The sequence below is a fragment of the Pollachius pollachius genome (genome assembly GCF_949987615.1).
Source record: "Pollachius pollachius genome assembly, chromosome: 6".
In the NCBI taxonomy this organism is placed as follows: Eukaryota; Metazoa; Chordata; class Actinopteri; order Gadiformes; family Gadidae; genus Pollachius; species Pollachius pollachius.
Window position 1 is genome coordinate 23,694,897 of NC_136939.1, and position 26,113 is coordinate 23,721,009.

General features: G+C 40.2%; 1 protein-coding gene across 2 annotated transcripts; it reads left to right on the top strand.

The window, feature by feature from the left end:
• The first annotated feature begins 384 nt into the window (after positions 1 to 384).
• Positions 385 to 22,823, top strand: LOC307077375 (uncharacterized protein). Of its 2 annotated transcripts, XM_079738785.1 has the most exons (8): positions 385 to 472; positions 16,743 to 17,036; positions 17,980 to 18,062; positions 18,495 to 18,660; positions 19,626 to 19,697; positions 19,986 to 20,063; positions 20,650 to 20,909; positions 21,954 to 22,823. In XM_079738785.1, exons 1-8 carry the CDS (start codon positions 412 to 414, stop codon positions 22,041 to 22,043), a joined length of 1,104 nt encoding a protein of 367 aa, XP_079594911.1. In that variant the 5' UTR covers positions 385 to 411; the 3' UTR covers positions 22,044 to 22,823. The 2 variants fall into 2 exon arrangements, with proteins under 2 accessions (XP_079594911.1, XP_079594910.1); XM_079738784.1 differs by lacking the exons at positions 19,626 to 19,697; positions 19,986 to 20,063; positions 20,650 to 20,909; positions 21,954 to 22,823 and having other exon boundaries at positions 18,495 to 19,618.
• The last annotated feature ends 3,290 nt before the right edge of the window (positions 22,824 to 26,113 follow it).

Genomic DNA, 26,113 nt, shown 5'->3' on the forward strand with positions numbered 1-26,113 from the left:
GATTTGAAACCGGAAGGTTGCTGGTTCGGTCCCCGGCTCCTTCTAGCTGAGTTTCGAGGTGTCTCTGAACAAGGCACCTCACCCTGACTGCTCCTGATGAGCTGGCTGTCGCCTTGCGTGGTGGACTCCATCGTCGGTGTGTGAATGTGTGCATGAATGGGTGAACGTCAGCCAATAATGTAAAGCGCTTTTTGATAAAAGCACTTTATAAATGCAGACCATTTACCATTTACCATGCACTAAACCTCTGGTTAGATTAAACTCTTGTCTACGTCTGCGCTCAGGTTTCCCCCCTCTCGCTCGCAACACCCACTTACACAGGAAGCTTCCTTATTGAAGGCAGGCTGCTTTGTGTGTGTACGTGTGTGTGTGTGTGTGTGAGGTTTCAGTTGCAATCAGCGGTGGGTGAGGATGGAGCTGTTTCCTGTGCGTCTCTTCCTGCTGGCTGCCTTCACGGCCGCCTCCTCAGCAGGTACATGTACCCTTATACCCCGAGACTAAAGCCTGAAGTTATACCCAGAGACTAAAGCATGAAGTTATTGCATGGGGTTTATTGTAACACTAGTGGTACTAGGTTAAGATGAGTTGGGGTTAATTGTTTCACTACTGGTATTAGGTTAAGATGAGTTGAGGTTAAGTGTTACATGTACCCTTATACCCAGAGACTTAAACACAAAGTTATACCCACTCACATGTTGAGCTATCCACCATGTTTGGGTCTTAAGTTTTCATCCCTTGTGCTTTTAGTTTGACAGGTTTTGTTGTTTTGGTTTTTCTGCACTGTGGGAATTTCCTAAAAGTCTAAAAGGTTTTATTGAAACTTAAGTGAGTCTTAAAGGAATGTACAAATATCTCAATAATAAGATTTGCTTGTTGATAAGAATAAGGATTGTATAAATATCGTAAGTCTTAAAATGTCAGCTAATTAATTACGTTGGTTCTTTATTTTCTCAATATGTTATCTTTATAAATATTTGGAACTATGGTCTGGTTCATAATCATCAGCCATAGTCACTATTTAATTTATTTGATGTATTAAGTTGAAATAAATCCAAAACTCTCATTGAAAAACGCAATTACCCATTGATTCGAATATAGCTATGTATATATAGCCAAATATAGCTTATTTGTTTCCCTATATTATGTGAAAAACAATTCTTCAATCTATTAGGCCTATACTGTTCAAGGAATAGTTTAACATGAACATTGTTATGGTTACAAATCTAGTATGAAATGTATTTGCATTCATTGTTCTTGATATGTCAATTGTACGTCAATATGTAATATTAACTGACATGAGATAAAGAAGCCATCTACCTAATCATTTATTTTGTAATGGATTATATATTATATTAGAGCAAAGATAAGTTGAAATATAACCGCAAGCGGTGATTAATGGGGTCCGAGCAAAAGGAAAAGTCAAGAACAAACTAATGGAAGATTTATAAAGATGACATATAATTATGAAGGAAAGATATTGATATTCCCCTTAATGCCATACTGTGCCTCAGCTTTCAGGTGACTGGGCTGCAGAGCAATGGCTAAATGTCTTGTTAAGCATTGTCTTATCGGGATTCAAACTCTCAAATTAAGGATCACCAGTACAAGACATTATCCCATTGAGCCACTGACAAACCTGAAATGTAGCCTCATTCACTTGGTCAAAATGTCTATTGATAAGCATCCAGAAAACTCCAAGCAAACATTTCACAAATGAATTAAGGGCTTTCTTAAAAACAAATACCTGAAAAATCTTTGAAATTCTGGGGAAATTAAACATTTGTTGTCAAGAACACTAGCGGAAGAAATATTATTATGACAGAGTTCATTATGAAGGAAAAATGGTTAACGAAGAAATTCCCCTTAATGCGATACTGTGTCTTGGCAGACCGATTTTTGGAAACTAATGAGCCGGAATGTTGATTGCCTGATGAATTTCAGGTGCTGTTCAATGTTGTGTTTCTTAAATGAGGGGCAATGACAGAATGTCATGTTCAGCTTGTTCATAATGGTCTAATCAGGATTTGAACTCTCAACCTAAGGATCACATCAAGAAAACTCCAAGCACACATTTCACAAGAGAATTAAGGGCTTTCTTAAAAGAGTACAGATTTGAAAATTTGCACTTTTAATGGTAGCCACAATGATAGCCGTATGGTAGTTATACAATAACAAAATGGTCATATAGGCAAAATGGGTTGAGACTGTGGACGATTGGCTTTTCTATGAAATTGTGGCACAAGTAAACATTTTTAGAGCAGAAGACCAGGGTGTTTAGGGACCTCAGTGGTGGAACGAGCTCCCTACCGATGTCAGGACCGCAGAGTCGCTCACCAGCTTCCGCAAAAGACTCAAAACTCACCTGTTCAGAGTTCATCTTGACTCTGCATAGAAACCAATGCACAGCCACCATTGAATGTTGTACGTCCTGGCACTTGTACATTGCACTTATTCAAGGTACTTAATTGTGTAGCATCTACAGTAGCTGTTATCGCTGCGTTACACGGGGAATGGGTTAGCCTAGAGATTGTAATACTTGCCCTTGGTTCTATGAACATCTTTACTGTACCGACAGCGATATATTGTTTCACTTCTTATGACAAATGTACTTATTGTAACAAATGCACTTATTGTAAGTCGCTTTGGATAAAAGTGTCTGCTAAATGCCCTAAATGTAAATGTAAATGTAAATGAAAAAGATGCATCCGATTTTAGAGATTAATATGATGAAATAATTTTGAGTCCAGGTCAATCTCGTAAGCAGAAATAAGGCTAGTTCATATATTTTTTTAAATAGCCCCACCTTTGGGTGCAGTACCACAATTTGGGTTTATTAGTAGTGGGGGTATTGGTATCCAACTAATAATAGTCGTATGTTTTTTTATACAATAACAAAATGGTCATATAAGAAAAATGGGCCAACTGCTCCAAATTTATTGGCCAATATTTCTCAAATGGAACTCAATAAAACAAATTCTATTCAATGATTTTTGTGAGGCTTGGTCTAAAGATTTTATGTGGCGATTTTGGTGAATTCTTGATTGTTTTCGTAGTCGGTTTTATAAATGCGTCTGATTCTAGAGATTAATATTCTGAAATAATTTTGAGTCCAGGTCAATCTGGTGAGGAGATATAAGCCTAATTCATGTTTTCTTTTACAACAGCGCCACCTTTGGGTGCAGAACCACAAATTTGGGTTTATGGGTAGAGGGGGTTATTGGCAGGGTGCGATTTGCCGGTGGGGATGGTGGGGATTATCCCCCCCCTCTGGTTTACACGTCCTACCCTCTGCTGAATTATTTTTATCCTCGGTGGGGATAAAAATTATCCCCCCCACCCAAAGTATTTTCACCATTACATCGTAATAATTAACAACCAAAATACACAGGGTCCGTCTTCATTTTGAAACATTTTAAAATGTTTCTCAAAATTATCCCCCCCTCTGGTTTTTACACAAATCGCACCCTGGTTATTGGTAACCATACCTGAAAATCTCAAGTGTTTTCGACTAACGTTGTAGGCTGCAGTATGACTTTAACAGAATTTGAGGGGAAAAAAAAACGCTAGAGAAACAAGGTGGTTGCATGTGAAAGCCGAAGAGAGAAGCAGGATCATCTGATCAAATGTCACACGGGACAAGAAAGCATATTTGTAGTGACATAAACTAATACGAAAGAACGGAAATATATGTCCATAAATACAAAGTATAAATGAATTAAAAGCTATATGGTAGCTATATGGGAGCTATCAGATTTTTCTGATAGCTCCCATATAGTTTTAACATATTTACATTAACAGTCACTTTAACATATTTACATTTGAGGTTTTTACAACATATTTACACATAGTTATTATAACATTTCCACATTTCCACACAGCAATTTCAACATATTTACATTTACAGTTATACAATTCATTATTGTTATTATTATATCATTTAGTTATTATAACATATCAATACACATTTATTAATACAATATTTACATTCAGTTAGTAACATATATTTACATTAACATTTAGTTTTTGTTACATTTATATTTACTTTTAGTAATACAACATTTACATTCACAGTAAGTTTAATATTCGTACATGTAGTTACGATAACATTTTCAAATTTACATTTAGTAATACAATGTTTAAAATATTCACATCAACATTAAGGTATTATAACATACCTACACTTACATATAGTTCTAACACAATATTTCCCATTGAAGTTCAAGTTAAGTCAATGATCACACTCACTTGCACACTCACACGCACACACACACACACACACACACACACACACACACACAGTACTCAAACAGGCAGTAGCAGCCGTCAATGGATATACAATTCTTGAGTATCAAGGTCCCCTTCCTCAACCATGTAGGTCAGCAAGGTAAACACGGCAAACGTCAAACTATAAAGTATCATCACATTTAAAAACAAAAGTTTAAGGTTCCTGTGCATAGAGGGGATGGAGTCAGATTTATGCTTTGGTTTTTTTTAACCGTGCATTTATGCAATGCATGGTTTTAATAATGATTTTTAAGGATAAAGTACATTATTCAACAGATAGTTCAGACCAAGTAATTTGATTGGACAAGAGGCATTCCATGAGTGCTGATATAGAGTAAAACAGCACTGTGACTTTTAACTATATATGTATCACTCCGCTGTAGAGGTGTTCTAATAATACGTTTTTATCTAGCTTAGATTGCAACAAACTTTGCACAATAAATGGAAACATACAGATACATTTACATGATACAGAGTAGGCTAGCTGATCTGCAGCAACGTGTAGGTCTATAGAGGGATTATCAGTCTACGTCACTCGCCGCTCTACGCGAATGTCGTTGGCAGAAAGAGACGAGAGCGACAAGAGCCGCAATCATGTCTTGTTGTGCGGTTGGTTGCACAAACCCTTTTATTCTACTTCTTGCTTGCCAACATAATAAAACATAATAACATAATAAAAAATTCAAATACTTTAATAATTATGCTTTTTCTTATTCGTATTGCATGCTTATTAAATGTATACTCTGTTTGAGTTCATCTCCCTCAAAAAATAGTCCCCTTTAATTACGATGGATCAAACATGTTTTTGACACCTCGAAGGGCATTATCCCGCTTATACCATGTTCACTTGCCAAGGAAAAGAAATTAAGATTATTCATTTATATTTTCATGCGTTTTACAATCCAAATATAACGTTTTTCACATAAATAGGACGGACCGTAGCTACGACTTGGCAACAGGAGGTATTCTAGTACGCTAAGCTATGAGCCAGAGAGCTAACATTATGGATTGTACATAATTATAATTCGAAATTCGTCCCAGCCTGTATACCACAGATACTCTAGGGTCTATAGCAAATAACCACCAGCATTGTCTGATTACAGTTTAATTCATTTTTCACAATTTACCAGCTCTCGTTTTGAAGAATAATCACTGCGCCATTCGTTTCAATGGGAATCGCGCCGGTCTATACTTTCAACATAAAGTGTACATATTTATAATTCGAAATTCGTCCCGAGCAACTCGGGCAGTATTAAGTATGATAACAATAAGTAACAAGGGTGATAAAACAAGTATGAAGTATTATCGAAAGATGTAACAAGGGTGATAATGCAAGGATAAAGTGTTATTATTAAATAGAGAAGTATTAATACAGCTACAAAGTATTTTCAAAATAAGTAATAAAAGTAAGAAAAATATTGTTGGATAAATAAAAGCATAAAACGTATTCGAGCCTAAATAAATGTAACATGGATCATATATATACACTGCGGTCGAGTGGCATGTCCTTAAAAGTGTGTGTGTTAGTTTCAGTATGAGATGGCAAGTGGCGAGGGGAAGTGTGTTTTGAGTACGGTGACCTAGAGCTCAAAAGCTTTGGAGACTCTTGGTTTGTGTGATAGCTTTGTCGTCTAGCCTAGTGGTTTGTGTAATAGATTGTCCTTTAGCGGTTTGTTTGATAGCTTGTCCTTTACCCTAGAGGTTTGGTTGATAGCTTGGCCCTCAAACTAGCGGTTCGGGATTGCAGATGCTCCGATACCGTTAGCCCGATGGTGGCTAGGGTGGCTGTGGAGAATCATAATTAAGCCTTGAGTCTCCTCTAGGCCTTCCTCCTTCCTCCATGGTTCTAGAGGACCTGATTGGTTAGCAGCTCAGGCCTAGCGATGTACTGTGAAGTGCTGTCTCACCACTCTCTGTAGAGCAGGGGTCATCATAGTGTGAGATGGTGAGCGCCCCCTAAGAGAACAAATAAACAACATCGAAGTACACAATGCCTAAATGGTCCTTATTATTACTTTAAACTGTTGAATCTTACCTACAGAATCTAAGGTGCATCATTATAGCACTTCTTGCTTCACAGCTGTGTGTTGGATACTATATAAACCCTACACACCCCCCCTGCGTGGTACGATCTGCTCATTTTGACGGCTTCCTGTCATACTGCAGGTTTTCAGACTATTGACCTGTGAGACTAGTGTTGTTTTGCAGAGCGAGGGGTGTTCATGGCAGCCAGAAGAAGCTTCACCACAATTCTGCATGTTTTCCATTGAGGTGTTGACATGCATTGCACCTACAATACGTGTTGGTCTGTAGATACTGCATGCAAAACATTTAGATAGATATCGTATATCTATCTCAATTATATAAGATCTCTATCTTATACCAGCTGCTATAAGATTTTACAATGCACAAAAATAACTTTTTTTTCTGTATTTACTAGTTGTATTTTTAACTTGTTAAGTATGGAAGCTATCTGAGGAAATGTGTTATGTCTGTCTTGAAGATGCTGTGGCACTGTAATTTCCTGTAAAGGATTATTAAAGGATCTATCTATCTGTCAGATCACTGTTTTATGATATTTGAGGTCCGTAATGAATATTTTATGGACAGGGAAGTGAGGATCGGTTAAGAGAATGTATTGAAAGAAAGAGTGAGAAACTTGGGTCATTTTTTGGGTTTGGTTGTTTTCGTCCTCGGGACTATAAATCATGGGTCCGCCAGAACTGTCCAGTAACGCTTTTTATTAAGGTCCTTGTAATAAGCCTTTGTTAATAGGTAATAAGACACTGATTATATGCTTATTAACATTAATTGGTGTTAATATGTCTATCTATTAGTGTTAATAATAACATAATAAACATGTTTTTTGTGAGACAATAAGACTTTTATAAGCACTTATAAGACTTATATAACTATTTATTGATTGCTTAATAACATTAATAATATCCTTATGAGTTTCATATAGTTGTTAATAAACGCATTACAAAACCATTTATTGAGTCTTACTAACTTACCTATTATCTCATTGCTAAACCTTTACTTAAGGTTAATAAATCCTTTATTAAACTGCTAATTATGCATTTTGTAGGTACAGGATCTAAAGCGGGAACAATGCTTATTATGGTTAATAAGTCTGCACATATTGAGTGAGTGTGATGTGTTTTGTGCCTCATATCCATGGGCTCATATCATATCCTTTAAAGGCTTTTATTTTGAAGGTAATTTTAAACTAGAAGTTCTGTTTAAGCAAGTGGTTGATAGTGTTGGATTTCATGATTCTTTTCCTTGATTCAGTTCACGTCGGTCAGTTCGCCAAGACAAATCATTCAGAATCGTTCGTTCGTTTGTTCAGCGTCGTTTCCAGTGGCGGTGAATCGAATCATGGAATGCACGGTTCTCAGCTGAGTCAGTCAGACTCAACTCCTCCCTCGTTCTCATTCTCAAACGATTGTGGAAGTCGTTCATCAATCAACAGCTCATTACAACTTTAACCAAACGCAGCGGGATGGGGGGCTGTAGTTGATTTTTGTATGTTTAACATATCAGCAAGATAATATACTTGATTTAGCAATGATGGTGGGAGTACCGGGTGGAGAACGAACCATGAAAGAACGAGACAGATTGAGACATTCAAATTTTTTATTAATCTGGCATGACACAAAAAATACAAAGACAGCAAGCATTTACCATTTCACTGATATTGAATACGCTTGCTCACTAAGAATCTTCCCTCTTCACTCACAGTCAGTGAACGAGCAGTGAGTCAGCGACTCAGCGACTAGTGGGTCTGGGAGGAGTTGAGTCTGAGAACGAACGAGATGAACGAGAGAGAATAATCAGTTTGGTTTGTTCTTGTTAAAGATTTGTTCATTCGAACTGATTCGGTCGCAAACGACCCATCACTAGTGGATGATGGCTTGACGCATATGCTTGATGAAGTGTTTGACGAACGTTTGGAGAACATGTCGGAATCGCCAGCACGAGCACCACAAACCAACAACTGACAGGAACAAGCACAGAAAACATGGATATGAGGAGGGATCCGAACTAGAGGATGACTATTTGGTAAGTTTAAGAATGTAATGCTATTGTAACAATAGCTGGTTCTAGCTAGCTAGCTGTTTGCTTGCAAACTTTTTTGGCTTACATTACTTTCTTTCAGAGGCTTTGGCGTGCTACATTTGAGCTAATGTTTAGCCTATGCTATCATATGAAACGAGGTAACCAAACGTATCTAATTCTAACAGTTATGTCATGAATCCATGCCCAAACGGCTTAATGCTTATTGTAACCTGTCTGCTAACAGTCTATTGTATGAAAGTAAATCTGTGGCAGCAGATTCTGAAAATAAAAAGCCATTGAATTCTAAGCACTGAATATTTATGCATTGAAATAACGTATCTGGATTTTTTGTCTCTGAATTTAACTCTTAAGAATTTCAATAAATCATTTTCAGCTTAATTTTTCAATGTTAAAAAATTAAAAATCAAATATTCACTGGTAAAAAATTCAACTTTAACATTTTCAACGTCCCCAAATTCAACATGCCAAATTCAGCTGCTTCCACTGGAACTACAAGCTGCTGCTGCTTTAGATTCCCAATACCGTCGGCTCTGTACACCGTTCCACAGTGGGCAGCCGGCTTCAGATCGCCCCAGCATCACACCAAACGTAGGCAAAGGGACCTCGGCGGATTGCCCCAAATTACGCTGCATGTAAATCCAGCCAAGTCACTGCAATCACACACTTCACATAAGAGCATTAGTTCATCGTTTATTTCATACTGCAGTAAAAAAACAAAAACGGTGTGCACTTCCGGTTTGAGCATGTAACGAGCAGACGTATGAGAAGTGGCTCCCGAATTACTTTTTATTTTCTACCTGATTTTTTCGGCATAAAGTTTGGCGAGTCTTGATTTGATTCAGTGTACTTTAAGAAATATCTTTGTGCGACTAAATGAGTCCAAAGAGACATGGCCGAGGGCAAAAAACTGCCGAAATGGACAAAGATGCTACAAGTGAAGACAACATGGACGCACAAGCTAGCCCAAGCTCGAGGTTGCCTGCAGATCTTGCTCAGCTCCACTCTGTGCTTCTTAACGACCTCGCACAGTCAATGGACTCCCTCCTGAAAAAAGGGCGAGACACTGGCACCAATTTCGGCATCCCTGGAGCGGCTAAAATCGTCTCTTGACTCCCACGAAGAACGCATCCATGACATGGAAGAAGGGCTAAACGACCACAGCGACAGGATCGAGGCTATCGAAACAACATGCGCCGCACTTCAAGCTGAGAACGAGAGGCTGAAAAACAAAGTGGAGGACTTGGAAAATCGCTCCCGTAGGTCCAATCTGCGAGTTTTCGGCATCCCGGAGAATCTGGAGGGGCCGGACACAGTTAAGTTCATGACTGAATTTTTCGAGGAAGTCCTGGGAAAAGAATTCTTCCCGCATCCTGTCATTCTCTCCTGTGCGCACCAAGCTGACCGCCGATTCCGGCCCCAACCCCAAACAGGCGTGGATATTCCTCATTCTCTTCCACTCCTTCCAAAACAAACACAGCATAATAACTAGGAAACGAGAGCAGCTGTTCTTCAGGGGACACAAGGTATTTTTCCACAAGGATGTCAGCCGGGAACTCAGCAACAAGCTGCCTTTAAAGAAGTGAAATCCCTCCTGTACAAGAAGAGAGTCAGGTTCGCTCTTATCTATCCGGCCCGGCTCCGCGTCCTTCACGACAGACAGACGCTGTTCTTCGAGACACCGGAGAAGGCCAGGTTATTGATTGTTGATTATTTGGGACTGTTTGCTATATGGCTTGGTTAATATATTGTAAAAAAAGAAAAAGTTAAACTATTACATGCCTACTGACACGATTATATTTAAGTTAATGTGGTCGAATGTGGTTCGTACACGTTTATGGTATAATAACAATGCTGGGGCCTCTGTTATTTTAATGTACAACAGTTATGTTTTATTCTCTAGCATGGCACAGTTATGTTTTAGTTGGTGTGGCTTTCACACATAACTTTGCATATGGCCATTTTATAGACTATGGCCAATTTTAGAAGGGTAAAATAAGTCACATTATCTGTCCTGAAAGGGCTGAATACATTTTATTTTAACTAGGCCAGCCACTCTGATTTATTTGAAATACCTTTACCAGTCCAATCGTGCCCTTTGTTATTGTATAGTGAGCACTGGTGATCCAAATGCAAACCAGGGACATATTATATTATTTTCCATTTTATTTATTCATTTAGTTTGGTCCCTCTTTTCTTTTTTCTCAAAGTGAGCCGAATAGATAATTGTATATAGGTAGAACATAAATCAGGTAGAACATTCAGCTGGTGAGCCAGATTGCTGGCTCACCAGCTGAAACGTCGGGCTGTGTCAAGGCTCATACCCCAAGTGAGAGATCAGGATCAAAATATAGTCACCAACCCAAAGGAAATTAATAATACTTTTGCAACATTTTACTCTACACTTTACGCTTCTGAATTCCCATCTGTTACAAATATGAACCGTTTCTTAGATAATTTGGAAATACCTGCTATTGAGCCTCAAGACAGGGAAGGGTTAGACCGGCCTCTTACACAGTCAGAGATCACTGCAGCCATCGGGGATGTGCGAACTGGTTAATCTCCAGGACCTGACGGTTACCCCCCTGAATTTTTTAAGAAATTTAAAGATAAACTTGCACCCATTATGCTAGAAGTATTTAACAAATCATTGAGAAAGGGTTCTTTGCCCCCAACCCTCACACAAGCTACGATCACACTACTCCTCAAAAAGGACAAGGACCCTACTTACTGTGGCTCTTACCGTCCTATCTCCCTCCTAAATGTTGATTTAAAAATTTTAGCCGAGGTGATGGCACATCGTTTGGAATCCGTTCTCCCTAAAGTAATGTCTGAGGACCAGACTGGCTTTATAAAGGTTCGCCACTCTTTTTCAAATATCCGCTGACTTGCTAATGTGATCTACTCCCCCGGTCCCTCCTCGACTGCGGAAGCCGTTATCTCTCTAGATGCGGAAAAGGCCTTTGATCGGGTGGAGTGGAAATACTTATTTACCGTATTGGAAAGGTTTGGGTTTGGTGACATATTTGTGGCATGGATTTGTCTGCTCTATTCGTCCCCACAAGCATGTATTCAAACTAATCAATCTCATTCCAAATTTTTCCCCCTGTCACGTGGGACACGTCATGGATGTCCTATATCCCTGCTCCTGTTTGCAGTGGCGATTGAGCCTCTTTCGATTGCATTGAGGTCATCGTTGTTGTTACGGGGGGTGGGTCGTGGGAGTGAGGAACATTGCGTCTCTCTGTATGTGGACGATCTATTGATCTATGTAAGCAATCCAGGAGCTAGTGCCCCTGTAATTGTATCACTATCAGTGGCGGTGGGTCAATAGAGGGCGCTAGGGCGCCGCCCCTCTGTGAAATATTCACTTGAATATATCTGCCAACTATTAATCAACTATTATCAATACGAAATAAATCAACAAAAAAACATAGCGATTTTCCTTGTTTAATTGTGCGATATACTTGTCACTGCCTGCAACCATTTAAATGCGTCTGAACGTCAATGATTTGGGCTAGGCTAGTTATTGATCATTAGAAATAAAGCCCTCCTCCAAGTCAGGGGCGCCTGCCACGTTGAAGTCAATGTAAGCTCGCTAACTTTTTGCTGTCTATCAAGCAGAGACAGCTGTTCATTGGCGCAAGAAAATTCGCCCTCGGGTCGCACCAGTGTGCGCCCCAGGCCAATGGTATCGCTTTTCTTTTTTGTTATCACGATGGTTGGACAATTCAGCGAATCAATCAAATAGGCTACCTCCCTCAGCAGCATTCGCGCAACACAACTAAATGTAGAGAAGAGAAGATCGCTAACTAGCAGAGAGTTGTAAGCACTTTCCATCCTTTTCAGTGGAGGAATTGGACTCCCCAAGCAATGTTATACTTAAAAGGAGCAAGTAACTTACATATTAATTTAGTCTTTCGGCCTGTGGCAAATAAACAAAATGAAGCAACTGTCCCATATTTCTAACTGCATTTGAAGCAGACATTGAGACTCACAAAAAAATGGACGCTATAGGACAGTGATCATGATTTGTCTCAATATCAGAATAACAACAATGTGTCAAATAGCAATGGCTGGTGGAATGGCCATAAAGTAGGTCTGTATATGCAGTGTAAGCTTGTCCAGGCCCTGCAAGTCAGGATGTAGGCTATGAATCTGAATGAATAGTAGGTAAATAGGTAGTGGCCATCCCCAAAATGCAACAGAGTACAGGAAATCAAATCTATTAAATTCAAAAAAGACCTTTGGGCTAGGCTAACAGACATTGGGAGGATGCTTTACGAAGGATTAACTCATCCTCATCATGTGCACGCTTGGGGCTCATTCAGTTCAAAGTAGTGCATAGGGCTCATTTCAGAAGGGCTAGGTTAGCAGATATATATCCAGGAACAGCAGCTGTATGAGATGCTCCCTCTCTCCAGCTGATTTAACACACACGTTTTGGTTGTGTCCCCGTTTGAATCAATATTGGTCATCCGTTTTTCAAACTTTATCTGAAATCATAAAAATTTAAATTAAGTCCTGCCCGTTGATTGCAATATTCAGTATTCCAAGCGAGAGTTTAACCTTAACCCGGAACCAATCGGACATTATTCCTTTTACATCACTTCTTGCCCGTCGAAGAATCTTATTGGTCTAGACTTCCCCTACTCCCCCAACGGTGGCTGCGGGAGTAGGGGAAGTCAAATTCACGGTGAAAGGCTCCGTCCAAAAATTTTACTTAAAATGGTAACCTTTTGTGACATATTTTGAGAATCTTAAAGTAATGCCTGAAGAATGAGACACTTTTATATTCTCCCTTGTATTCTCTGTTTCCTTTGTTTATTTTTCTATGTATTTTTATTCAAATCAATGATCATCTACCATAATGCAGTGGGAACTGAGTAGCCTGAGTGACAATTGTGAAAACGTGAGTTTAAAGCCTTGTAAACCATTTGTGTAGAAATGTTGGCATGCAGATGTTTGCTTGTTTTCAGTGTGTAGATCCTTAAACCGTTGACGAACTGTGTAACAAACAGAGTGGGAAAAAAAGCTGTTTTCCCAGATTGTTGTCAAAATATGGGGGGCTGGGAAGGGTGGGATACTTTTGTTGGGAGGGGGGATATTACTTAGCAATGTTCTTTTTGCTACTTTTTTTTGTTTGTAATGTTTTTTGTGTTTGGTTAAGAGAAGAGAACTGGAGAACTGTCTTACTTCCTGTAAAATGTAATATGCTTGATCCTCCAATAAAAAGATTTATAAAAAAAAAACGGTGTGCATTATAACAAAAACATAAATAAATCATAACATCCCCCCCCCCCAGCTTTTTATTAAATGTGCTTGATAAATACATTTGATGTGATTTAATTAGCATTTTACAGACCGATACAATGGATAGGGCATTTAGTAAGGACCACCCCCGTTGCTTCTCTCCCCATAAAAAGCTACAGTTAGTGTTTAATGATGTTGATTTACCTTTGATAATTTCCTGATATAGGCTACTGTGTAAAATGCTGTTGAGAATTAACGTTTGTATCAAGAAAGAAAGAACCAGCGAGTGACGCTCTTATTCCTGCTCTCCTTGCTCGACCACGATCTAGCATCTAGGATCGATTGCTCTTCCTTGGGTCCCTGAATGTTAACACTGAATTTTCATACATAGAATTTTGCAGCTGAATTTGGCATGTTGAATGTGTGCTCGTTGAAAATATTTAAGTTGAATTTTTCAACGTTGAATATTTGATTTTGAATTTTTTAACATTGAAAAATAAAGCTGAAAATTATTTATTTAACATTTTAAGGGTTAAATTCAGAGGCAAAAAATCAAGATACGTTATTTCAATGCATAAATATTCTGTGCTTAGAATTCAATGGCTTTTATTTTCAAAATCCAATCCAATGGCATAGATTTACTTCCATACTATGTGGTCAATGTTTTTTGTGTTTCTGTATACAGTAACAAGAAAGACCAGCCAGAGAAATTCTCAACCATCCCCTGAGGCCATGGAGGAGCCGGACACGGATTCTATTTTTTAAAATGTTGATTTTCAAGATTTCTTTTTAAAATTAAAAAATATATATTTTTCGAAAGAGCTGTCGTAAAGTGTTTTTTTGTGATTCACGGCCATAACATTGTATTTACAGTATATGTCTTTCATATTAACTGTTCATAAGTGTATATTAAAGGACTTATTAACCTTAATAAGAATTGTTCCTGCTTTAGATCCCGTACCTGCAAAATGCATAATTAGCAGTTTAATTAACCTTAATAAGCATGGTTCCCGTTTAAGATCCCGTACCTGCAAAATGCATAATAAGCATCCTTAATAAAGGATTTATTAACCTTAATAACGATAAAAAATGCTGAGTAAAGGTTTAACGATGACATTATAGGTAAGTTAGTAAGACTCAATAAATGGGTTTGTAATGCATTTATTAACAACTATAAAAAACTCATAAGGCCATTATTAATGTTATTAAGCATTCAATTAATAGTTAACAAGTTTCTTATAAGTGCTTATAAAAGTCTTATAATCTCACAATAAACATGTTTATTATGTTGTTATTATTAACACTTATTGATAGTCTTATTAAAACAAATTAATGTTAATAAGCATATAATAAGGGTCATATTACCTATTAACAAAGGCTTATTGCAAGGACCTTAATATAAAGCGTTACCGAACTGTCCCACTAACACACTTCACTAACAACGCCAGTCATGCAACGGTCCAAAATGGCCGCGAAGTCCAGGGCCGGCTCTAGCCCTTTGGTAGCCCTAGGCAAAATAGATTTTCGCGCCCCCCGTTCCCCTGTTAATCGATATTAGCTTGCTTAGCAGTTTTTCCACCCACTTATAGCTCTACCATACTAAATTGCAATTAAACAATGTCTGATGCATGGACAACAAACAGAAAAGTTTAATAACATTTAATTTTTATTTACGTATTACACACGCAAATTCTGGTTCAAAGTATGGATGAACTCCATAAAGTGTAAAGGTGCTCACATAAGGAATCTTAAAAAAGCTAAACATGGCTAAAATATGGTCTACCCTCATACATAAATTAAAGATGCTCAAGAATATTTAACATGAAATTAACGCTTCGGAAATAAGGACACTAAAAATAAGCAAAAAGGGTCACCTTTAATGAATTGTATAAAAATGCTATGAAGGATGCTCAATAATATTTAACAAAAGGGCCAAAGGGCTCTTTATGGTTCCAACTTGACGCAACGCAAGGGGGTTACGGAGCCCTTACATCCTTGGGGACCCTCCTTGCATCCACCGCAAGGCCCTGACGTGCGCCTCCCGAAATTGTAACCATGCGTCGAGCCGACGCAGCCGCAAGGACTGTGATTGGTCCGCTAACTACATTATTTCCGGCAATATGCTTTGTATGTAAAAAATCAAAGGCAAAACATGCAACTTTTGCCTTCATAGCGTAACTTTTATTCTTACTCGCTTGTAATCTGTGAAAAGGTGGAGACGTTTTGTATTCGGTCATCAAAGAATTCAAATGTAATGATCAGAATGGACAACGACGACCAACTAGCAACCCATCTTCTGTTTTTGTTGCACATTGTTTGAGTCGTATTCAGCTTTCAGGTTGCTAGAATCTATACCATACCATAATCAAAACTTCTAGAAGTAGACCAATTGTAAAGTAATAGCATGCACAGACAAAGACCAACTATTGGTTCTCTCTTCAACACGGACATGCATAGCGAAACGAAAGCCTGCCACAGAACCATAAGAGGTTCACGAATACGTTGAAGCAACTGCGTGGTCATTGCGTTGCGTGAACTTGGGACAATAATCAGACCTTTACGTAACGTCTTGCCTGGCATAATGTCTTGCCCAAATTGGAAAATGATTTGACAAAAATCCTCAATTAAATCTAATAATCTGTTTGACAAGTGAACGTGTGGCTGAGGGGCGCCCTATGATGATCATGTTTAATAAACATGTTTTATTTCGCTTGTTGTTTGAATTCTATTCTTCTATTTTGTTCTTGCATTGTTCTGCACTTTAGCATAAAGTAAATAATATAAATTAAGGGCGCCACTAGAGGGCCCCCCCAACACCTTTGTCGCCAAGGCAATCACCTAGTTTGCATATAGCAATTGCCATCCCTGGCAACTTCGACTCGCGATCGACCTCCTGTCCTCCAGTCTGTCCTCCAATTTGACCTCCAGTCGGTTACTTTAGTTACTTAGTTACTTTTGATCATTTTGTTACTTTAATTACTATATTTTCTTTAGTTTCTTTTTTAACTTAGTAACTTAGTTACTTTAGTTACTTTAGTTAGCTAATTAATTTGTTAATTTAGTTACTTTAATTACTGAAGTTACTGAAGTTACAAAGGTCCAACTCTTTCCTCTACTCCCGGCAGGTCCGCAAGGAAGCGACGTCTATGTGGCGGCCGGCTCCAAGAAATTGTCACTGCTGGTGCCCGCAGGAACCGTCGTGGAGAAAAACGACAAACTGATCTGGAAGCGCAACGGGAGCTTGGTTTACAATAAGGGGAACAACAATAATAAGTTCACAGTGCTGAGCCCGAGCTGGGCCCTGGAAGTGCCAGCAGCGGAACTGCAGGTGGTGGGACAGGTGGACGTCTACACCTTGGAAGTTCATGACTCAAATGGGAAGGAAAAGGTCACGATGAAGACCACCCTTCATCTTCTGGGTGGGTCCACTACGTTGAAGAATTTACCCAGAATGCCTCAGATGTAACCTCGCCAGACGGGAAAGTACCGCTCAAAAGATCAGTTACTTTGGTTACTGAAGTTAATTTAGTTACTTAAGTTGCTTTAGTTATTTAATCACTTTAGTTACTTTGTCACTTAGTTACTTAGTTTCTTTAGTTACTGAAGTTACTTTAGTTATGTAAAAAACATATATATATATATAACTGTCCATCTCTATACGTCTTTATTATAGCTATATCTTTATTTCTATATCTCTATCCCGCCATATCTTTATCTCTATCCCTATATCTCTATATTGCCGTGTTCTTGAAGAAAGTAGTCTAAACCTGAACGCTTTTAAATGACTTTATTTGTTAAAGTATTTCGGTATGGTAACTATGAAGCAAAAGGAGGGGAATTTTATTTGACACGCGCGTGCAGCGACCCACGGCTGACCTGTCTTCAAGCCACGGGGCTGCCGACGGGGCTGCCGTGGGTTTCTGGCCTGATCTCACTCCCGCTCCGCGGTTGTATCAAGTAGGCGTGGCCTATGTGACGTATTGGCTCCGGCTTCCTCACCTGTCTAAAGGTGCTGCCATCTGTGGCTGGAGTAGTTATTACAGCTTGTATGTTGGTCCTACTCCCCTTATGGCTATGTATAGTAATTGCAGCTTATGTGTTCGATCCTGCTTCCTTGTGGCTATGTGGGGGTAGCTTATGTGCTTAAAATACGTAACAATATATGTACCTACCTATCTATCTATCTCTATCTCTCGATATCTGTATCTCTATATCTATATATCTATATACATGCACCGTATATGGAACATGAATCAGGTCACTGCGTACATGTGATTGCTGTTTCAATGTAATTATTATTGTCTGCATTGGAAATCAATCTGACTTGATTTCCTGTTCACCTCATTTTATCTAACCAAACAGAAGAGGTCAGGACCCCAACTCTGACGTTCAACTGTACGGAAAAAGACAGCGCTGTTTTCCACTGTTTTAGCAACGTTTCACAGGTAAAACCAAGCTATAGGAATCTAAAATGGACTCATGTTTCTAGAATGCCTCAGGTGTAACTTTGCCACAAGAGAAAGTACAGATCAAAATATCTGTTAATTTGGTTACTGAAGTTACCTAAGGTAATTTAGTTACTGAAGTTACTGTTAGTTACTTTACTTACATTAATTATTTTAGATACTTTAGTTGCTTAAGTTACTTTAACTATTTTAAATACTTAAGTTATTTAAGTTACTTTAATCACTTAAGTTACTTTAATTACTGAAGATACTTCAGTTAATTTTTTGGGGCGACACTAAAAGTGCCGGGGCTAGGGGGCAAACTATGACAAATTTTAACTGACAAATTATAATAATGTATTATAGAATGATTAGAATCTAATAATAATAACTAATAACCATTGAATGCACGCGGCGCAAATACACATTCAGAAGCAGGACTTGGTGTATAAGTGGACGTTGAGCAACATTTACCAGAAGTCGGAGATTTACAAGACATTAAACGTAACTCGTAAAGACTTCGGGAAATTGGTGATGTGCGAAGTCTCCAACAAGGTCGGAAAAGAGAGAAGCGCCGCATCCAAAGCGACGTGCAAAGGTAGGGGTAACACACACGCAGACACAGACACGCAGACACAGACACGCAGACACAGACACGCAGACACACACACGCAGACACAGACACGCAGACACAGACACGCAGACACAGACACGCAGACACACACACGCAGACACACACACGCAGACACACACACGCAGACACACACACGCAGACACACACACGCAGACACACACACGCAGATGCGCATTCGCTCTCTCAGACACACACACACGCATGCATTCACACACTCCCACACGCACGCAGACACGCACACACACATACTCTCTCTTACACACACATTCATTCACTCACACACACATTCACTCGCACACACACATTCGCTCTCCCACACACACACATTCACTCTCTCTCACACACACACACACACGCATTCACTCTCTCTCACACACACACACACACACACACGCACACACACACACACACACACATTCACTCTCTCTCACACACACACACACACACATTCACTCTCTCACACACACATGCACACATTCACTCTCTCACCCACACACATTCACTCTCTCACACACAAACACATGCACACACACACGCACCCACACACGCAAACACACAGACACACACACATTCACTCGCCCACACACATTCACTCTCTCACACACACATTCACTCTCTCAGACACACACATTCACTCTCTCTCACACACACACGCACACACACACACACACACACACACACACTTGCTAATTCATTTAATAAGGTACTTTATACGCAGACAAGTATAGTAAACATAGATTGTAAAAGCATAAAAATTATGTAAACAAATCAATCTCTCCCTCTTTATGTCTCTCTCTCTCTCCTTTGTGTGTGTGTGTGTGTCTGTGTGTTTGTGTGTGTGTGTGTGTCTCTCTCTCTCTCTCTCTCTCTCTCTCTTTCTCTTTCTCTTTCTCTTTCTCCCTCTCGCTCTCTCTCTCTCGCTCCCTCAGGTCCTTCAGTTTCTACAGTCCTGTACCAAATATACCAAAAGTATTTTTGGTACATTGTGGGTGGAGGCGGAGGTGAGTGGTGTTCACTGCACTCTGCACTCACTGAACAGCATTGTTAAAGCTCCCATATTACACCACCAGGTGTGAGTGTGATAAGCCATTACAAGCCGTTTTGAAAATACGCCTCTTCTGACATCCCAAGTGGGCGAGTCCACCTAAATGTGTGACGGAAAATCACACTCACAACTGGTGGTGTAATATGTCAACTTTTAACGGTTTGTGTTGGCTCATCATACATCACCCCGATGGTGAAACAGAGGTACTGCTTAAAAAGGCCTTTTCTTTTCTCTCCACGGCCAGGCCTGGTACTGCTGCTGTTCTTCATCACCGTCATGTGCTGTGTTCAAGCCCGATCCCGCCGCAAGCACCTCATTCAGAGTAGGACGACATACAAACACAATTTTATGTAGAATGTTTCGTGTTCATAGCTTCAAACAATGAATACTGGTAAACGAGTACTGACCCAAATAGCTCTTACAGTCCCAGTTTAGGTTTATAGTTTACAGTTATAGTTTACAGTCACAATTTACATGCAGAGTTTACAGTTACAGTTTACAGTCACAGTTCAGAGTTATAGTTTAGAGTGATAGTTTATGTTATAGTTTACAGTCATAGATTAGAGTTTAAAGTCACATTTCAGGGTCACAGCTTACAGTTTACAGTTTAAAGTCACAGTTTACAGATTACAGTTTAGAGTTTAGAGTTTAAAGTCAGTCTACAGTTAAAGATTACAGTTTCAGTTTACAGTTACGGCTACAGTATATAGAAGTCTGCTCAAATAAACTTCACACTCACTTCTGCAATTGAAAAAAGACATGCACTTCGAAAGTACACACACCATTTTATTACAAACGTGAAACAACTTTTTACTTCAGGGAACGAAAGTAAAAGTTTCAAATCCTCTTTCTTTTGCAAAATAACCAACTTTACAAAACCTGTTGTCGTTCTGCGTCTCCCGTTCTAGCGGAAAGTGAGATGCGCTTGGAGTGGACCAATCAGACAGCGCGACAAGACCAGCAGCAGCAGAGGAAGAAGAAGAAGAAGGGGCCCCAGCCTGGCGGCTCCCAGCCCCACCGCTGCAAACCCAGCCAGGACGCCAATAGGCCCCGGAAAAAAGACAACGCCGCCACCCCTTTAGCTAGCAAGGACCACGCCACCGCAGCCGCTAGCTCGACTAACCCTGCACGGCCGAGACCTAGCCCGCGACCACCGCAGTCAGAGAGGGTGGGCCGCCTTTCTTTTTCACATTTACATTTACATTCAGGACGTTTAGCAGACGCTTTCATCCAAAGCGAAACATTAAGTCCATTTGTCAGAAATGAGAGAAACAACAATATATCTCTGTCGGTACAGTAAGGCTGTCCATAGAACCAAGTGCCAAGCATTAACAATCGCTAGGTTAGCCCATTCCCCGTGTACAACAAAGATAGCTAGGAGAAGACACACAAGGTGTATCGCCAAAGTGGTGGGTTGGGTGGTGCAGTGTGTTGGTGTATGGGTAATCTCTATGGTGATGTAGTGAGTGGTGTTTTGTGTGGCTGTATGTGTATCTCTAGGGTGATGTAGTTTGTTGTTTGATGTGTACCTCTCTGTTGGTGTAGTAGCTTGTGTATCAAGGTGGTGTATTTTGGAGGTGTATGTGTATCTCTAGGGTGGGTTAGTGGATGGTGTATTATGGGGTGTATGTGTACCTCTATGGTGGTGTCTCATGGTGGTGTATTATGGGGGTGTATGTGTGTCTCCATGGTGATGTAGTTTGTTGGTGTATGTGAAACCTCTCGGGTGGTGTAGTGGGTGGTGTATCATGGTGGTGTCTTGTGGGGGTGTCTGTGAAACCTCTCGGGTGGTGTAGTGGGTGGTGTATCATGGTGGTGTCTTGTGGGGGTGTCTGTGAAACCTCTCGGGTGGTGTAGTGGGTGGCGTATCATGGTGGTGTCTTGTGGGGGTGTCTGTGTACGTCTAGGGTGGTGTAGTGGGTGGTGTATCATGGTGGTGTCTTGTGGGGGTGTCTGTGTACGTCTAGGGTGGTGTAGTGGGTGGTGTATCATGGTGGTGTCTTGTGGGGTGTCTGTGTACCTCTAGGGTGTTGTAGTGGGTGGTGTATCATGGTGGTGTATTGTGGGGTGTCTGTAACCTCTCGGGTGGTGTAGTGGGTGGTGTATCATGGTGGTGTATTGTGGGGTGTCTGTAACCTCTCGGGTGGTGTAGTGGGTGGTGTATCATGGTGGTGTATTGTGGGGGTTTCTGTAACCTCTCTCTCTCCCCCAGGACGGTGGGCTTCATGTGGACCACGGACCCCCGCTGCCCAAGCCCAGGAAGAAGGCTGTACCCAAGACCAACAGCCGGCCACGACCCTGACCCCTGACCCCCTTGACCTCTCACTGCTGACCTTTGCCCCCTGACATCTCACCCCTGACCTTTGACCCCTGACCCCCACTCCAGAACTCTTGAAGATCTCTTCGATCTCACTCCAGTCCAACTATTTTCCGGAGACACACACACAAATACACAAACACACACACACACACACACACACACACACACACACACACACACACACACACACACACATAAACGTGTATACACACATGTGCACACAAACATACTCAGGTACACACATACTCAGGCACACACACACACGTGCACACACACATGCACACGCACACACACACACCTCTTAACACACATACTCAGGTACGCACTTACTCAGGCACACACACACAAACACGTGCGCACACACATGCACACGCATAAACATATGTGCACGCACAGACACGCTCACACACCACACGCACACACACACACACACACACACACACACACACACAAATGTGGTTATGCATATGTACGTACTAGGTGTATATTGTTTTATAAAAGTGTGTTTATAATGTTTATATTCGACCATGGAAGCACACGTTTCTTAAAGGTCCCATATTATTCCACCAGGTGTGAGTGTGATTAGCCATAACACATGGTGGTATAATATGTCACCATTAAAACAACAAGCTTCGCAACACAGCACAATGTGGGCTTTAAAGAATTATGTCTGAACAAAATAAACCTGGCGACAAATACACAAAGAATTCTAGTGCCTTAAAATAAAACGTCAGTTGCACAAGAGTCAAGCATGGAAACAAACATTTCCTTTGCCTTGTTTTTTTCTTTTCTCTCTGTCTACACATTTTTATTATAATTTATATTTTATTCTTCTATTCTATTACTCTTCTTCTTTTATTCTTCGATTGTCTTCTGTGTAATAAACACAAACAAGAAGAAAGTACCAACGGTTTTCACAGTGAGTATCGTTCTTGTATTTGAATGTGTAGTTTTATTTGCTTCAAGTGGTGTGACATGCAAGTGTGTGTGTGTGTGTGTGTGTGTGTGTGTGTGTGTGTGTGTGTGTGTGTTTGTCTGTGTAGGTGGTTCCTAATCTTTTCACAGAAGTGACCCACTTTTCAAAAATGACACGTGAACCAAACATTTGTACAAAATTAAACTGTTACATATTAAAACGAGTGGCCAACATTGGTTTTTGTAATTAGTATTACAACAATCATAATTCTTAGTATTGAAATTATAGAAATTAACACTTTTGGAAATATTTTCTATTATTATTTTATATCTTTTTTACTTACCCTTCCCAAGACCCCCCCTTTCTCTCTTTACCTCTCTCTCTCTCTCACCCCCCCCCCCCCCCCCCCCCCCCCCCTCTCTCCCTTGCTCACTCTCCCCCCCTTACGACTACCGTGGTGACCTTCTTTACTTCTGCCCGGTAAAGTGTGGTTGCGAAAGTTAATTGACAATCTTTATTATGACTCACAGCTGGCCTACTTAAAGGTGACATATTATTCGTGTCCACCTAGATGTATGACGGATAGATGAGCAACGTTTGCCACAGTCCACTGGGTAGGCTGGTAGACTGATCTATCCAGCACACATCTAGGTGGACGACCCACCGGTGATGCCTGAAGAGGCAGATTTTCAAAGTGGCCTGTAAGGCTAATCACGCTCCCACCTGGTGGTGTAATATGTCACCTTTAAGCCTTCCGGGGGCTACCGAAGTTAGAGATATGGGAGCATTCATTTATATGATGTAGCACTTGAAGCAGTTTGCTTATTTATTTGATAAATGTTATGTACTTGCATGATTCTTGCACTTTTTGGGGTTTCTTGTTGTGAGTCGCTTTGGATAAAAAGCATCCTCTAACATTTTAATGTAAAAACATACATACACACAAAGACACATGCATTAACACACTCTCTCTCACAAACACACACTCGAGCGCACATACACACACACACGCACACACACACACACACACACACACACACACACACACACACACACACACACACACACACACACACACACACACATGACTCTTCCTGCATTATTGCAACGAGTTGGGGAAACTGCGGTTGGGACAACAAGAGAACAGAAAGCATGTATCTGCGCATTCCGGTTCTCAACAGGAAATGTTGAGATCACTCGTCGCCACCTCCACCATCACAACTCGTTCCACACAGAGACGTCCCGGACCAACCCGCGTTGCAATTCATCTTTACTAGAAGAAGGTTGGACTCAAGAGACTCACTTGTTCAGAGTTCACCCAGAATCTGCATCGCCTCCCCTCTTCTGTACATGTACATTATTGTACATTATTATTATTACAACAATACATAATCGTTTATAATTAATTAATAATATTATAATTATAATGATCATTATAATCATCGTGAAGAAATTCATATTTCTTCAATAATGTCATATTAAAATCAATTTTAATACATTTTTCACAGCATCTTTAAAGTGCTAACAGAGTACCCTGTGTGTGTGTGTGTGTGTGTGTGTGTGTGTGTGTGTGTGTGTGTGTGTGTGTGTGTGTGTGTGTGTGTTAGATTAGAGACCAGTAAAGTGCAACTGTCAGTGCATTTTAAACATTTGGGGCCTCTACGAATAGTCACATCTCCTAACCTTTATGCCTCCTTTGTGGAAAACGTCCTCGGGTCAAGGAGAGATGAAAGGTGCTTCCTTTCGAACATAGGAAAAGACAGCACTGTTTAAAATGAAATCGACTCCACTTTTCCTAACCGACGTCATTGCGCGACGGGGAGTATTGCTGACCTCTAGCGTCTCTACGGTGGAACTACAGTTTTCCGAAGTTGGTCTACACAACAAGTGCTCTTTTGATCCATGCGTTCTTGTCGTATTGATTTCAATCAGGTTGTCGCAAACAGTGAGAATCCCTTAGGTGGGACTTGGCCAATGAAAATATTTTAGGCCAGTTGAATCCCAAATCGCATGTGAAAAAAAGAGGCTCAATTTATGATGATGTTGAAATTAACTACCCCCAGTAGTCTTTCTTAAATGTGAAGTCTGCATTTTATTTTCTTACGGTGTATATCGTGTGCTTAATAACCAACAATAAATGATTTCATTTCGATTCAATATGCTTTTGGAATTGGTATCCATCATTATCAATTGTATTTTCTTCTCTTCTATTCTTCTGCTTTACCGCGTCTGTAAACTTCCTCGGTGGCATGTTGCTTTAACCTCTTAAGCCCCAGCCTATTTTTAATTGTCTGATTTGTCTAATTAATATGCTCACTGTTTGAGTTGTGTTTGGTGTGTGTAAAAATGACTTATATGTGCTTGTAGCGGAGTTTCTCATGTTTAATTTGATATGACTATTCCTACATAATAAGGGCAGTGTTGTATGCCTTTTGCTGCGAGAGTGACCACGGTCTTCCCAAATCTGGGGAACCTCGAGTTTAAGAGGGGACATATTATGCCACCAAGCCGTTTTGAAAATCTGCCCCATATGACATAACTAGTGGGCGTGTCCACCTAGATGTGTGCTGGATAGATCAATCTACCAGCCTACCCAGTGGACTGAAGTAAACGTTGCTCATCTATCCAGCACAGATCTAGGTGGACACGCCCACTATGTCATATGGGCCAGATTTTCAAAACGGCTTGTAAGGCTTATCACACTCACACCTGGTTCTATAATATGTTCCCTTTAAATATTGCCGCCATAAAGGATTATGGGATACCACTTTCTCCTTTCCTTTTGCAAAGGTTGCTCAGGAGTAACCTATGCTAAAAGAGGGTTAAAGGAAGCATCAATGCTCCTTTCCTAAGCATTTTTAGAATTCGACCCCCCTTTCCTCCAAGCACTTCCGGGCCATCTCCATAGGAAAGGAAATTTCCTATTCAAAAAAGAGAATTTGTAAAGGCCCCTGGTCCCTCTGTTTAAAATTCCTTAATGACTGACCTTTGTGACGGTCACCCCTATCCGCTGAATATGGCACTGCAAAGCCAATTCGGTTCATTATTCATCTTCATCATTCAGTGTTGCCAGATTCGGCCTGATTTCCCACCCAATCTGGAAGCCCTTCCCCGCCAGCATTGCCAGATTGGCCGG